This window comes from Syngnathoides biaculeatus, chromosome 17 (genome assembly GCF_019802595.1).
Source record: "Syngnathoides biaculeatus isolate LvHL_M chromosome 17, ASM1980259v1, whole genome shotgun sequence".
Classification (NCBI taxonomy): domain Eukaryota; kingdom Metazoa; phylum Chordata; class Actinopteri; order Syngnathiformes; family Syngnathidae; genus Syngnathoides; species Syngnathoides biaculeatus.
Genome location: NC_084656.1, coordinates 23,765,593 through 23,779,607, shown reverse-complemented (window position 1 = coordinate 23,779,607; position 14,015 = coordinate 23,765,593). Strand labels below are relative to the sequence as shown.

Here is a 14,015-nt window from a genome sequence, read left to right as displayed (position 1 = left end):
GGGCAAAACTGAGCTGTAATGCGCGAATTCGTGCTGAAACATAATAAAAGTGGCGAGTGATGACGTAGGCAGAGAGTTGAAAGGTCATCCATCAGCCGACCCGCTGTGCTGATCCGGGACCAGCGCGGCGGCCTCTCGCAACCAAACGGGTTGTAGGACGCCGATCCTGGGTCAGCGTTGTCTCGCTTGTTTTGAGTTCAAGCCGGACGCGCGTGCGTGCGCGCTCACAAACGCAGCCAGCGGGCACGTGCGCGCGCTCCCTGGTTCGCTCGCTGGCAGTCTGCGCCGGATGACGTGAACAATGAAGGAAAAGTTGCACTTTGCTTCCTCGCGAGGAACCTGAAGCGGACGCGAGGCAACTTTTCTCCTCGTCGACGCTGTTGCACGTTCGCTCTTTGACGGAAGTCTTTTGGATTGTCGAAGCTCACCGCGCCAGTGGACGCCGCTGCGCTACCAGGCGAGGCGGGCAGCTAACGGCTAGCTGCGGCCCGCCTCCACAAACTCTTTCAAAGGCACTTTTTGTTGCGTCCGTTCGGCGAGCGAGCGAAGAGGGCGCCCGATGCCGCCGCCGCCGCCGGCGGCGTCGTCGTCGTCGTTCCCCGGAGACGAAAAGAAGAAAGCTCGAGTTTACTGATCGGGGGGGGGGGAGCAAGGCGGCTAACTGGCTAGCATGCCACAGCTGGGGGACGACGGCGACTTGGGCGCCAGCGACGAGCTGATCCGGTTCCGCGATGAAGGCGAGCGCGACGACAAAAGAAGCGGAACCGCCGCCGGGACGGACCTGGACGACGTCAAGTCGTCCCTGGTCAACGAGAGCGAGTCCACCGACGCGTCGGCTTCCGAGGTCGGCGAACCGGTCCTACTTTTCATTTGCTTGGACTTCGGCGCGTCTTCTTGACCCGCTCGCGTGTCTGTGCAGGCGGCGAGCAGGCGAGGCGGAACCGAACGGGACGCGCCCGGCCGGGCCAGGTACAACCGGCTGGCAGGAGAAGGTACCGCTCGAGTCGGTGAATGCATCATGACGCCTTGTTGTGGTTGTTGTTGTTGAAGGAGGCCACGTCACCATGGCGACGAAGGCCGCGAACCCAATTCAGCGTTTGGAAACAAGTTGAGAGGTCATCATCGGACACTTTTTGTGCTACACAGCAGACGTGCAACAGCGAATAATTGAGATCAAAGGGACTGAGACTGATTTTTAGAATCCATTTACAAGGGCAACAATGAACTGGCGACTATGTGTACAAATATGTTGATCATCGATTGACAGGCGCGTCAATGATCGATGCTCAAACGAACAAACACGGCAGTGGCTCAGCGGAGCTTAGAGAGAGCGCTAAATAAGACCAGTTCCTCAGGCACAGCACTCGCTCGGACTTTCGGCGGGGTCCATCCACGCGATACGCGCAGCAAGAAGCCGGCCGAGGTCGTCCCCCTGCTGACGTGCCTTTGACCTTTGTGCCCCGACAGCGCTGAGGAGGCAGCGGACTGCCGGCGGTCTCTTGGCGCCCTCGCCCTACTTGGGCTACCCCTTCTTCCTGATTCCAGACCTGCGCGCGTCCTATCTCGCCGGCGGAGGACTGGCGGCGGCACGTGCGGTAAGGAGACCCGACCTCGTATTTTCTGGTGTATGATACCCGTGGTGCCAAACAATATATTTATGACATTTATGTTGTCGTGGGCGTTCATATTTGGTATAACGGGGAGAAGAGCCCCAAATTACAGGAAGTCGTACAGGGAAAAGGCTTAGCTAAGAAGAGGCGACGCGAGGAGAGAAGAACGGCTGTAAAGCGTTCCGTGGGCCGGGATTGGGAACCCCCCCCCCCCGCGCGCCTTCGTGGCTTTTCTCTGCTTTCCTCCCACATCCTAAAAACTGTCGTTGATTGGAGACTCTTAAGGTGCTCGCGATTGGCTGGCGACCGGTTCAGGGTGTACCCCGTCTGCTGCTTGGCGACAGCTGGGCTAGGCTCCGCCACTCCTCCGACCCTTGTGAGGATAAGCGGCTAAGAGCACGAATAGTTGGATTTGAAAACTTTGTGCTTGGTTGATGTGCAAAACAGGATGAGGGCCTTGTATGAGGTTTTTTTTTTTAACAGTTGAATTGCGTTAAAGTGACCAAAAGGTGGCGCTGTTGTGCTTTTCGAGAACTGAACCGCAGTCGTGACAAAAATGCTTTGCTTTGCTTTGCTTGTGCGTGCGTGCGTGCGTGTGTCGTGTACGTGTAGTATTTTCCTCTCCAGTGGCCCCTGCTTGACATTCCGGGAAGAGCCGCCGTGAGAGACGCCACGCCCGCTCACCTGGTACGATAACACGATCACGCCCGCTGGTCACGTGACACCGTTGCGGCCGCTCACCTCGCTTGCCGTGTGCGCGCGCAGTCTAGCGGCGTGCACGCACGCGCGGGTCGTCTCCACCCGCTGCTGACCCGCCGCCCCGAAGGTTTCCTCCCGCCCCAGAAGGCGTCGCCCGGCCTCTCGCCCGACGCAGGTGAGACGCGGCGGTGACCCCGCGGGCGCTCGGAAAATGAAATTGTCACATGCGCTCTGGCAGGCTCGTCCCGCCCGCCGCACGTCGCACGCTATCCCGTCTCGCCCGGGGGCGGGGCTCAGATGCCGCACGCGTTTGATTGGCTGTGAGTACAACGTGCGGCTGTTTTTGTCAGAAGGACCGTCGGCCTGTGAGAAAACCGGTGTGTGTGTGTGTGTGTGTGTGTGTGTGTGTGTGTGTGTGTGTGTGCGTGCGTGCGTGCGTGCGTGCGTGCGTGCGTGCGTGTGCGTGCGTGCGTGCGTGCGCGCGCAGGCAGGGTCAGCCGACCTACCCGATGACGGGAGGCTTCTCGTCCGCCGCCCTCGCCATCAACGCCTCCGCGTCGGGGTGAGTGACATCAGGGGGCGAGCTCTCAGGGTTGGATCGACCAATGGGATGCGTCGGTCGACGTGGCGACCTTTTGAGGGCGGGGCGATTTATTGATTTGATCAATTGATTAGATTGTGACGTTTGGGGCGTGCTTCCCATTTGTGACGTCAGCCTGGTGTCGAGCGGCTTCTTCCCCTCGCCGTCGGCTTCCGTCTCGGCGGCCGTCAAACGAGAACCCCGAGAGCCCCGAGAGGCGGGATCGCCGAGGTAAGGCTCGGTCCCGCGATCGTCAAAATGTCCACCTTGGGCGCTCCCTTTCTTTGAATCGAGTTTCCCGACGGACGGTCCCGATTGTAGACGGCGCGCTTAGAATGGGTCTCCGGACGTACCCGCGATCCACCTGGAGCGGGTCGGCGCGGCAGACGTGCCCCGTAAATGAACGTCAACAAACTGAAAGGCTCTCATTGGCACGTATGCGTTTGCTTTTAATTGGACGCCGGGAAATACAAACTCATCCTTTGAAAGTCCCTCGCCGTATTTTCGATTATACCGCGACGCATATGAAATGTTACGGTGCGGAAGATTATCCGTTTGGCAGGATTTTGCGACACTCCAAAAAGAGAACTGGCGTCCGCACCCCGAAAGTACTTTAATGTTGTGCACTTTGGCAGCTGGTTTAAGTGGCGGCGATGATGGAAAATTGCGGGCGAGCGAGCGGCCGCTCTTCTTTCAAGATGGATCAAAATCAACGTTCAACACTTACTTTAGATGTAAAACCGGCGTCCATTTAGCAGCCAGACAGGTTTCCCCTCTGATTGGCTGGCTGACTGGCCCACATCAGACGCATCCACATCAGTGGAGAACGTGGGCGTGGCGACCCCAAGTGGACACAAATCACGTCTGCACCTCAAATGCATCGTGTCGGTTTTCGGATCTCGACTCACCAGACCGTCTCCCTACACAGGAAGTCGCCGCCGCCGGGCGCGCGGGCCGTCGACCGGAAGGTCAAAGGTCACATCAAGAAACCGCTCAACGCCTTCATGTTGTTCATGAGGGACGAGAGACCAAAAGTGGTTGCGCAGTGCCAAGTCAAGGAGAGCGCCACCATCAACCAGATCCTGGGACAGCGGGTCAGTGCGTGGCAGAAAAAAATGTGTCACCTAACTGTGATTGATGGCCCCCCCCCAAATCATTTTGGACGTTTCTCCTTCTGCCCCCGTATCACAGCGCTCGGCTTGATATTTTGCGTTTGATGGACGCCAAATCCTTTTCCTCCTGATCGCGGAATGCGGATGCCGACCAATAAATCCTGTAAATGATTTATGATCTGATGTGGCTTTTGGAGCCAACCCATCAATAACCTTCTCCCGTGTATTTGAATAAACACAATCTAAAACAAAAGATAAGCAATACAACGTAATCCTAGACAATAAGAAGATAAAAATGGACGCTTGGAACGTGTTCCAAAAAATCCGGCAGAGGGTTGACAGAAGACGGAACGATCCGGAAACGCCCCAAGTGGGGATTGAGTAGAAAAGGGGCAACCGCGAAAGGCTGAGCAAAGGTTTTCCTGTCGGGTCGGCTCATTTCAAAATGGCTTCGGGTTCCTGAATGACTTCGGGTCTCGGCGGTTGAGGCTCTTTGCGATCAAAACGTCTCTTTTGCCCTCTGACCAGCCAGAGGAATTCACCAGTTCCTTCTGTGGTGGGGCGGGGCACTCGCTGGAGGTTTGGAATTTTGCTTTGGTCCTCCTTAATAATAGAAAACGTTTTCAAACTGCGTTTTGTTTTTGTCTTTGAATATTGAAATTGATTGGAAGGTGGGGAATATTTCAGTCTGACCAAAAAGAAACATTGGGAATGAGGCCGACAATATTTGACAGCAAATTTGTAAGTCCGCGTCACGCCCGTTGATACGCCTCGCTACTCAGTCTGGCCATCTCCCGCCGATCCGACGCGTCCGCTCGGCTTCGTGCCGTCGTCCGCCATCTTTTTTTAGGAGTGGCGGGACTCCCCGAATTGGAGTCCCGCTTTGACCCCCGTGTGTGTCCCGTGTGTCCAGTGGCATTCCCTGAGCAAGGACGAGCAGGCCAAATATTACGAGCTGGCCCGGAAGGAGCGCCTGCTCCACTCTCAACTTTACCCCGGATGGTCGGCCAGAGACAACTACGTGAGTACGCCTGCGACGCCGCGCATCTTCGACGCTCGCTCGCGTCGATTTCATCGAGCGTGACGATTGCGCAGGGCAAAAAGAAGAAGAGGAAGAAGAGCAAGTGCGAAGCGCAGCCGCACGGTGAGGCGCCTCCGTTGTCGGGGCAACGTGTGACGACAAAGGTACATGACGTTCTTTTTTTTCCCAGCCAACGCAGACGATTGGTCGCCGGAGCCCAAGCGGCCCGGGCGCCCCCTCGTGCACACGCGCCCGGGCGCGGTCTCCCATCTCACGCACAGCCACTTGTCCCAGGCCAGCCCCGCCTCCTCCGTGGGCTCGCCGGCCACGCCCACCGCCGCGCTGGCGTCGCCCGCCGCCCCGGCGCCCACGAGCACCGAACACACGCGGTCGGCCTCGTGCGGAGGACGCGCGTCCCCGTGCGCCGACGGGCCGCCGGCCCTCGCCGCGAAGCCCCCGCGGCCGCCCGTCGCCTCCCCGGCCCCGCCCTCGTCCTCTCACGCGTGAGCCGATCGGTCACCGACCGGCCAAAAAAAAAAAAAAAAAAACGTTTTTTAAATCCTGTTTCTTGTAGTGCGAAAACGACAAGTTTGTGGTCAATATTTGACTTTGTCGTCAGGCGTGTTTTAATTTTTGTGTTTTCACTCACAAAACTGCTTTTGTAAACTCTAATAAATCTTCACCACTTCAGCACGTGTCGCTTCATCGATGCGCAAACCCTCGACGACGTCATCGGAGGCGTGCCGTCGCTCGTGGGTTGGTGTGACAGTCCGTGCGCATGAGGTTGGCACACACGCAGTACGTGTTTATGAGCGCGTGCGTCTGAGCCATCGTTGTGAAAAATTGTTCACATCCCGCACGAGATTGCGGGTGCGCGTTTATCGCGTTGACTTTTCCCGAGTTGTGTCACGCCGCAGAAGGAAGCGCCCATATTTGGTCATCCGGGTGCGCGGCCCGAGTCATCCTTATAACGGAGCGGAACCTCCGCACGTACATTTTCCGGGACAACATGCAGGAGGTCGCCAAGCGGGCGGTGCTGGTGTCCGTGGCCAACTTTGAGCCGGGTGTGCCGCTGGGGGCTCGGCACGGAGCTAAGGAGGACACCAGGAGACTTCACCGAGTCCTCAGCAAACTCGACTTCCGGGTGGACATCTACCAGGACCTCGACAGCCGCGAGATCTACCGGCTCTTCCGAAAAGGTCCGCACCCCGACGCGGCGTTAGCCGTTATAGTACTGTACGCGGTAGCGCGTCGTACTACGTGCAGTGTACTAATCTATAGTTACACTTGGCACACCGTTATAGGAAACATAAAGTATGACATTACCCGATAGTATTGTCCATTACGTCATCGGAATCGCAGATGTATATTACATTACAGAAGTGACCGAAAATGCATTTGATTGCACAAGCTAGACGACGTCGCAGTAAAACGATAAACGGCGGTAAACGTCGGAAGTTGACCAAAAGAGAAGTCGACTTCTTATCAGCGCTTACTGGTTGACCTTTGTCAGTGCCGCGTGACTCGCTAGCCGCAACCTAACGCGAAACGCGCGCGCAGAGAGCCGCCGCCCGCCGTCCGAGTGTTTCCTGGCCGTGCTGTCGTCTCACGGTGACGACGGCTGCGTGCTTGGGGCCGACGGGGAGCCGGTGCGGCTGTCGCGGATCTTCGGCTTCTTCGACCGCGCCGACGTGGAGCGCGTGGCCAAAGTGTTCATCGTCCAGGTGAGACGCCGGCCGCGTGGTGTCCCCCCCCCCCCCCCAGCTAACGAAGGCGCGGTCTCCCTCAGGCGTGTCGGGGCGACGCCACGGACGAAGGCGTCACCGTGGATTCGTGCGGCGAGCGGGGCCGAGGCGGGGTCGCTCACGACGTGTCCGTCCCCGTCAACGCGGCCGTCATGTACGCCACCGTCGCAGGTACGTGAACTCGGCTTCGTTTCTTCCTTTTTCGCTTCTGTTGCCCTCACGGCTTCCGACCACGTCCGTGGAATCTGCAACGGGGCTGTTTCGAAAGCGCCTTCTCCCTTTTTGAAAAGCTGAAAAGACAGCCAGCAGGTGGACTGGAGTTTTCCGCTAGCTTTGAGCGCCTCGTCCTCGGCCTCGCTAACTCCAATGTGACAGCCATCTTGGGAAAAGCGGCTTCGCGCTGTTTTCTCGTCTCGGTCTTGGTTTCCCTGACATCTTGACCCGGTATTTTGATTTTAGGCTACGTGGCGTTCATGCACCGCAAGGGTTCCGTGTTCCTGCAGACCTTCTGCTCCCTGCTGGAGGAAGAGGAGCACGCGGACACGGAGCTGACGCGCCTGATGACCCGCCTGTCGCACCGCGTGGCCTTCACCTTCCGGGCCAAAGGTCGCGACTTGGAGGGCAAGAAAGAGATGCCGTGCCTCCTGAGCCGCATGACCCGTGACGTCTTCCCCTTCGCCAGAGCGCGCAAGAACGACGCCGGCCTGTCGGCTGTCACCTTGGTTACCCGTCACGTCGCCGAGACGCGCACGGCATTCATCGGCTAAACTCCCACCAGAAGGAGTCGGAGTGAATCGATCTTGATGCACAAACCGTTTCTATTGAATTGTTATTCTGCATGTTTGTCTGAACTTTATGTTGTTTTTTTTTTAGGACGGATTATTGGGATTCGGATTCATTAAAATGGAGACAAAGTATTTGGGATAAGTGTCACCAATTTAACAGAGCTGTATGTAAACATCGAGCAAAAGCAGCCCTTTTGCCGCACGTTGGCAACTTTTGGCCCGAGGTCGACACGTCAAAGCTTTGTGAGCTCCAGCGATGAATATTTCAATGAGTTAAAAGCTGCTTTTTCTATTGAAGCGTCTTAAAGGGATATTTTTGTTCCTTCCCAAGATGAAGCATTTATTTTTATATTATCTGTCGAGGAATATCCGATTTTCCTTTTTTTTTTGTCGATGCTTGGTGGACACAACGCTTGCGTGTCACTAAATTGGCTTTGGTGCCAGGAGAACGACAACAAATATCCGAACCTCACGTGGAAAATGGATTCAAATCTAAAAACGGGTAGTGACGTCATGCAAGTTGCGAAAAAGGGTCCTGACATGCTGATGGAGTGGCCTGAGGGTCCAGGGAGTTCCTCAAGGCTCCTGGCTAGACCTCCCATCATTCTTGCACAAGATGCTCCACTTGTTTTTTTTTTTCCGTTGGGTACACGTCTAGCTACATCGTTTCACCTTGACTGGAATCAAACTTTTCTGTCAGCCATTGTTGTTGTGACCCCCCCAAATCAGTAAAGTAGACCGACCCCACCACATTGGATTCATCGATGTCCTGAATTTTACACTTTTCTCTTTGTTTTTTTTATTGGCCATCCCCGAATACGATACTGGCGGTGTTTCCCGACTTAGTTAAGAATTTAATGTTAAAAATACTGTATCTATATATTTATCGACCCGTATATAGATATACAGTTTTAAGATACTGTATATATTTTTTTTCAATTATTTGCTGTCGGGACCCGTCTCTATCCACTAATAAAATATTTTCAGACAATAATCCGGAGAAGTTTCTCGGGGAGTGCAAACACGTGACTTCCTGTGCAATGCCGCGTTCACGTTCACCGCTTGGCAATAAGTGTCTTCAGTTCAATTGAGTGCAAACCCGTCTATCTGCTGACGAGTCGATAATTCAACCACAAAGACTTCGACCCTCAGAGTCAACAGGAAGCAATCCTAATAACTAGAAAAACGCAAGGACGATCGCCATATCATTCGACGAAAAAGTCACAATTCCCAAGCCTCGTTTCGGTCCCTGGACGCAGCTCGGTCCGGACGGTCTGATGACGTTATCGACACGCGACGCTCCGCCGTGTGAGGTGAAATGAAAATGTGGCGGAGGCTGCGCGATTTATCAGCAACACGAAATCTTTTATGAATTCCAAAGTTGGTTTTTAATGCTTTTATTTGGATTTAACTTACGTCAAAGAAGAAGAAAACAATTTGTTGGGACATGTCTCGTCACGGCCGGAAAAACGGGATTCCAGACAGGTAACAAAACTTGGACGTACAGTAAATAAGTGGAGCTAAAGTTTGGATTTTAACCGATCACCGTAAATGCATCAATTTCACAATATTGTAGAAAAATATCGTTGTTTTTCTTGACATATACGATTGTTTTTTTCTTCTACGGAAGGTCGCTATCACGTTATAAGGGGATGTATTTCATTTTATAACGTGAAATGAACCACGTTATGACACGAAATATCACATACTTCCGTACTCGTCTACATCATCAAAAGATTTTTTGTATACGATTGGTAAGACAATTTCTTAGCAATAATAAGTATTTTCAAATCAGAATCAGATTTTTTTTTTTTTTTTTTTCGTCGTCGACACAAGTCGTTCCCTCCCACCCTGGTACGACATTGACGGAGAAGGAACAAACTAACAAGAACGAAGAACAGTAGACATTGAATTAACAGGAAACTATTCCACAGTTGTGTCTTCTTCATTTGGAGCGGTTAAGAGGGGACGTACACGTACTGCGATCGAAGCTACTTGATGAGCTGTCCAGGAAAGTTCCTCAGAGATCAGGACTCGGGCCCGGGAAGCTGAATGCGCAAAGTCTCTCCGCACGCACTCCGTTTTCCTGAGCTCTGTTTCTGCCAAGATTGGGCTCTGTCCTCCTCTCGTACTCCTTTTTTGCCGTCACCTGACCCGAAGGCGGCGGCGCGGGCCTCGAGGAGCGAACGGACCCGGCCGGTCATCCGGCGTTTCTGATTCGGGAAAACGCTCGCGGAACATTTCAACAAGCACGAATGATTTCAAGATCTTGCAATCATGTTGAAGTCATTTGGGGGCCAATTTGAGCCACTTGAATTCCGCTGAAGAGCGCTCGTTTGCTTTGCTGACTCTTTAGCTGGGCGTGCGTGTGTTCAGGTGGCTGGATTACCGAGCGGTAGGCAAGCGACTCCGCGGGACCCGTTTTGTGGCCTTCAAGGTTCCCCTCAATCAGGTGAGCGCCCGGATCGGCGGACGCTGGGAAACGCCGGCGCCCGCCTAACCCGCCGTCTCGGTCAGTCTCTCAACCGGCAGCTGACGCCCTCCGAGGCGTTCGGACCGTGGGAACTGCTGGATGCCATCCGGCGAGACGGCCAGGAGCTGGGTCTCGTCGTGGACCTGACCTTCACCACCCGCTACTACCGGCCGCAGGTATACCGCTCGCTCGTTTGGACTAGGAAAGGCTCAGAAAATGTCCCGTCGAGAAGCGATGACGTGATTTTGCCCCTTCTCCTGGAAAACCTTGGCAGGTTGGCTTCGGTCGGTCACCCTTTTGGAGATGAAATTAGTTTCAGAACAAAACACGTCAAGTCTTTTTCAATAACTCGGCACGCAAGAAACGCGACTCCAATAATGGTGGTGCTCAATCGTGCACCTTCAAAAGTTTACCAAGCCACCAATAATCCCATAAAAGATGAAACATTTATTATTCCCTGCAGTCATTTCAGCGGACGGTTTGGGCTTGTGTGCTCGCCAGTAAAATAAGTTTATAGTGACCTGCAGTACTTATCAATGAAAATGTCACAAATGTGTTGTTGTTGTTGATTGACGTCTGATTTATGATGCTGACAAAATGAATCCCGCTCATTCATTCAAAGTTTAGCGGGGGAAATTTTCAAAGCTTATGAAGAAGCAAATTTCCCTTGGAAGTAGCTCCCTCATTCAGTTTCCACCGAAACTGGTAAATGTTCGTTAACCTTCAATTTTGTCCTAATTTTGCCACCCGGACGAAACAGGACCTTCCGGCGTCGCTGGGCCACGTGAAGGTCTTGACCAAGGGTCACGTGGTGCCCGCCGACAACGCCATCTTTGCCTTCAAGCGAGCCGTCCGCCGATTCCTGCGAGAGAACGCCGACAACGGTGAGCGCGCTCGGCGGATATTTGAAACACGGAATGCCAAACGCCTCAGAAGGGCCAACAAGATACGAGCTTTGTCGGTCCGCCGTGAGTCGGCTTTCATTTCGAAAGCTCGTTCAAAGTGCTTCCGGTAGGTCGCAAGGCACAAATGTGGACAAAGCAGACGAGGAGGCAAACGTGCGGAGGTCGCGCGGGAACAAATGGGACCCCCGCAGAACCGACCAACAGTGCTTCCGTAGCCTCGCCGCTTAGAACCTTTTAGGAACTCGAATGTTCCGGGAAAAAAAGTGGCCCAAGTAACTTGAGTAGCAGTGCTCGGCAGTACGCGGGATTGCTCTGGAGTCCGGGGGTCAAAAGTCAATCTGGAGCCCCAAAATCGCCAGCTAAAAAAAAAAAAAAAAAATGGAGATTTGCCGTTTGCCTTGCAGACAAGCTGATCGGCGTCCACTGCACGCACGGACTCAACCGGACGGGCTACATGATCTGCAGGTGGGTGGCCGTCACGCTCGGGCCCGGCACAGCCCGCCCCGCCCGCACTTAACCTCCGTCTCTTGGTGGCAGGTACCTGATCGACGTGGACGGGATGGATCCCGACGAGGCCATCCAACGTGAGTGGCGGAACGAATTAGGCCCGATTGGCGAGCCGGGAATCCAGTCGCTACGTTTTTAGCCCGGCGGGTGTGAAATCGAGACCTGCGCTCCGGAAAGCGGGTGACCTTTCCCGGCGTCTCGGGTGGGAATCGGGAGGCCAGATAAAAAAAGAAAGGGGAACATTCGGGGCGACTTTGATTGCATTCGAAGCAAAATGGGAGGTTCGCGTGGCGGGAGTCGAACTCATGCGGTTGTTGTTTTTCCAGCACGGAAAGAATGTCGAGTGGCCGTCGCGCGAGAGGGGGGAAAATGCCATAGATTCATTGGCATCGTGCCACTTACTTCATTTGGGACGCGCTAAAGACAATTTGCCAGTGAATGTGCGAAACGGCCGACTTGAGAAAAAGGTCACGCAAAAGGAAATTCAGCGGGCCGCGTCTCGGCTATTGTGGAGAAAATGCGGCCGACCGCGCGTTTCCCATCATCTGGTTTTTTGCTCAAGACGCGGCCGCCGTTTGCCGACTTTTGTCTGACGACGTCGCGGGCGGGGACGTGGAATCGAGTCGCCGTCTGACATCCGTTTCGTTACAAGTCAATCGGCTGCGCGCGTCATTTCCGAGTAGCGATTGATGTCCTTTAGCTCACGCAAAAAGTCTGCAAGTTGCCACGGCGGCGGATCGGAGGAATATCGTAGGAAAAGAAAGTGGGTGCGGCTCTGAGGGTCCAACGAACGAACGAACGAATGTGGGGGGGGGGGGCGCCCAAGGAGCACGACGGCGGCCACGCTTCCGTCACACCGCCCCCTGGAGGGCGGCTGTGGCTACTCAAGAAAGTATCTGTGTGCAATTGTATCGGAAAAAGCATTATGAATAGAAATCCGTTCGTTGACGTTGCGGGGAAACGGCGCGTGCGCGTTTTCAGTGTTCAACTCGTGTCGCGGTCACGACATGGAGAGGAGCAACTACATCGACGACCTTCGCGGCGGACGCAGAAGAAGGTAACGCCTCGCGCGTCTTTGCAAAGATTACGTGAGTCTGCGTATATTTTGTGTGTGCGTGAACGTGCGCTTCCCTGCTTCCGTCTCCCTAGCAACAAGGGCATGGACAGGGAGTGTCCGTCGCCGTCGTCGCGAGGACGAGACGGCCCGCAAAACGCCAACGGTCGGCGGAGTCAGAGCGGCTCCGACGACGGCCGCAGGTACGGACGCCATCTTGGGGGCGTTTGACGACGTCGTGTCTCACCTTCACCCACGTTGTTTTTCCCTCGCAGATTTTTCCCGCCAGGAGCCGAAAGTCGCCGGCCACCCGAATGGCCCCGACGTGACGGCCCCCCGCGTATCCGCCCCCGGTGTCAGCAGCCACTGCGTTACCAACCCCCGCGCATCCGCCCCCATCAAAACCACCCCCAGCGTTACCAACCCCCACACATCCGCCCCCAGCGTTACCAGCCCCCGCTTTTGGGCGGCCTTCTCTCACCCCCCGCACGGCCCCCTGCCCGCCTCTACGGGCAGGCGTCGCCCCGCGCCGCCAACCGGGCGGGTCGACCCCAGTCGGGGCCGCGCCCCTCGGCCGTCCTCCCTCGCTACATCCCCCGTTGGGCCAATCAGCAAAATGGTGATGACCAGGGGTGGTGTTGAAATTTCACGTGACATTTTTTTTTGTTGGTCTTCGTATGATGGACAACTCTGAAATTTTTCATTTAGCACCGCGTGGCTCGCTCGCAGAATTGAGCAGAGGAAATAAGCGACCTGCCGAGGCTCAAGGCTTAACGGTTTGCTGGCTAGCTAACTCTTTCAAGTTATTAAAGATCGCTTGTGTCCTGAAATGGGTGTCTGAATGAACGTCAATCAGCCGTGTTGTCCAGGCCCACCACAACATGCTAACGTCAACTGTGTTGTTTCAGTAAACTGCGACGTAACTTGGTATTTGTTCTTACGATAATCCATACATCCATTTTCTGAGCCATTTATCCTCACAAGGGTCGTGGGGAGTGCTGGAGCCAATCCTAGCTGTCATCTGGCACACCCTCGACTGGTCGCCAGCCAATCGCAGGGCACGTGGAGACAGACGAGTCACTCCCAATCACACCTCGGGGCAATTTAGAGTCTCCAATGAATGCCTGGTTGTTTTTTTTTTTTTGGACCGGAGTGCCCACCCGGAGAAAAGCCACGCTTGCAGGCACTGGGGGAACGTGCAAAGTCTACACAGGCGGGGCCGGGATTCGAACCTCGGTCCTCGCAATCTTTTTACTTAGCATTTATTTTGTCTGCATTCTTTGATTGCTATTTTTTCGGGATGTCCTGTGTTAGATGACGTGCTCGATCATCATCATCTCATCTGGGTTGTTGCCCAGCCAGCCGCACCTCCTTCAGGCGACCTCATCCGGGAGAGATGTCATCCAACCGCGCTCTTCGAGAAAGTTTCAGAGGAAAAGGACACGAAGGAGACCGACGAGGCCACTTGGAATGGACTCCGGAGATGGTCCCGAGACCCGGGCGGGGCCGATGTCAATTTGGTCT

At 54.8% G+C, this 14,015-nt stretch overlaps 3 protein-coding genes across 4 annotated transcripts; all 3 read left to right on the top strand.

Annotated features, from left to right (window-relative positions):
• Positions 1-228: 228 nt before the first annotated feature.
• LOC133491088 (transcription factor 7-like 1-B) lies at positions 229-5,701 on the top strand. 2 transcript variants are annotated; one of them, XM_061801987.1, is made up of 13 exons: positions 229-844; positions 920-969; positions 1,051-1,115; positions 1,468-1,595; positions 2,223-2,297; positions 2,376-2,484; positions 2,548-2,629; positions 2,797-2,871; positions 3,025-3,120; positions 3,818-3,983; positions 4,915-5,022; positions 5,097-5,145; positions 5,213-5,701. In XM_061801987.1, exons 1-13 carry the CDS (start codon positions 671-673, stop codon positions 5,527-5,529), a joined length of 1,494 nt encoding a protein of 497 aa, XP_061657971.1. In that variant the 5' UTR covers positions 229-670; the 3' UTR covers positions 5,530-5,701. The 2 variants fall into 2 exon arrangements, with proteins under 2 accessions (XP_061657971.1, XP_061657972.1); XM_061801988.1 differs by lacking the exon at positions 1,051-1,115 and having other exon boundaries at positions 232-844; positions 920-992.
• A 164-nt stretch (positions 5,702-5,865) lies between these two features.
• LOC133491090 (caspase-3-like) lies at positions 5,866-7,684 on the top strand. The gene is made up of 4 exons (XM_061801990.1): positions 5,866-6,221; positions 6,583-6,746; positions 6,812-6,938; positions 7,227-7,684. The coding sequence occupies exons 1-4, from the start codon at positions 6,032-6,034 to the stop codon at positions 7,532-7,534; spliced, it is 789 nt and encodes a 262-aa protein (XP_061657974.1). The 5' UTR covers positions 5,866-6,031; the 3' UTR covers positions 7,535-7,684.
• A 1,021-nt stretch (positions 7,685-8,705) lies between these two features.
• On the top strand, positions 8,706-13,321 carry dusp11 (dual specificity phosphatase 11 (RNA/RNP complex 1-interacting)). Its single transcript, XM_061801989.1, has 9 exons — positions 8,706-9,037; positions 9,929-10,004; positions 10,070-10,201; positions 10,786-10,909; positions 11,335-11,395; positions 11,468-11,514; positions 12,419-12,494; positions 12,587-12,694; positions 12,767-13,321. Exons 1-9 carry the CDS (start codon positions 9,000-9,002, stop codon positions 13,131-13,133), a joined length of 1,029 nt encoding a protein of 342 aa, XP_061657973.1. The 5' UTR covers positions 8,706-8,999; the 3' UTR covers positions 13,134-13,321.
• Positions 13,322-14,015: the final 694 nt, after the last annotated feature.

What these genes read in the sequence shown, in the direction of transcription:
- LOC133491088 (XM_061801987.1), top strand. Translation starts at nt 671, where the DNA reads ATGCCACAGCTGGGGGACGACGGCGACTTGGGCGCCAGCGACGAGCTG. An exon ending in GACGCGCCCGGCCGGGCCAG is followed by an intron (nt 970 to 1,050) that starts GTACAACCGGCT and finishes TTGTTGTTGAAG; the next exon opens with GAGGCCACGTCACCATGGCG. An exon ending in GGTCGGCCAGAGACAACTAC is followed by an intron (nt 5,023 to 5,096) that starts GTGAGTACGCCT and finishes ACGATTGCGCAG; the next exon opens with GGCAAAAAGAAGAAGAGGAA.
- LOC133491090 (XM_061801990.1), top strand. Translation starts at nt 6,032, where the DNA reads ATGCAGGAGGTCGCCAAGCGGGCGGTGCTGGTGTCCGTGGCCAACTTT. An exon ending in CTACCGGCTCTTCCGAAAAG is followed by an intron (nt 6,222 to 6,582) that starts GTCCGCACCCCG and finishes ACGCGCGCGCAG; the next exon opens with AGAGCCGCCGCCCGCCGTCC. An exon ending in CCAAAGTGTTCATCGTCCAG is followed by an intron (nt 6,747 to 6,811) that starts GTGAGACGCCGG and finishes GGTCTCCCTCAG; the next exon opens with GCGTGTCGGGGCGACGCCAC.
- dusp11 (XM_061801989.1), top strand. Translation starts at nt 9,000, where the DNA reads ATGTCTCGTCACGGCCGGAAAAACGGGATTCCAGACAG. An exon ending in AAAAACGGGATTCCAGACAG is followed by an intron (nt 9,038 to 9,928) that starts GTAACAAAACTT and finishes GCGTGTGTTCAG; the next exon opens with GTGGCTGGATTACCGAGCGG. An exon ending in GGCTCCGACGACGGCCGCAG is followed by an intron (nt 12,695 to 12,766) that starts GTACGGACGCCA and finishes TTTCCCTCGCAG; the next exon opens with ATTTTTCCCGCCAGGAGCCG.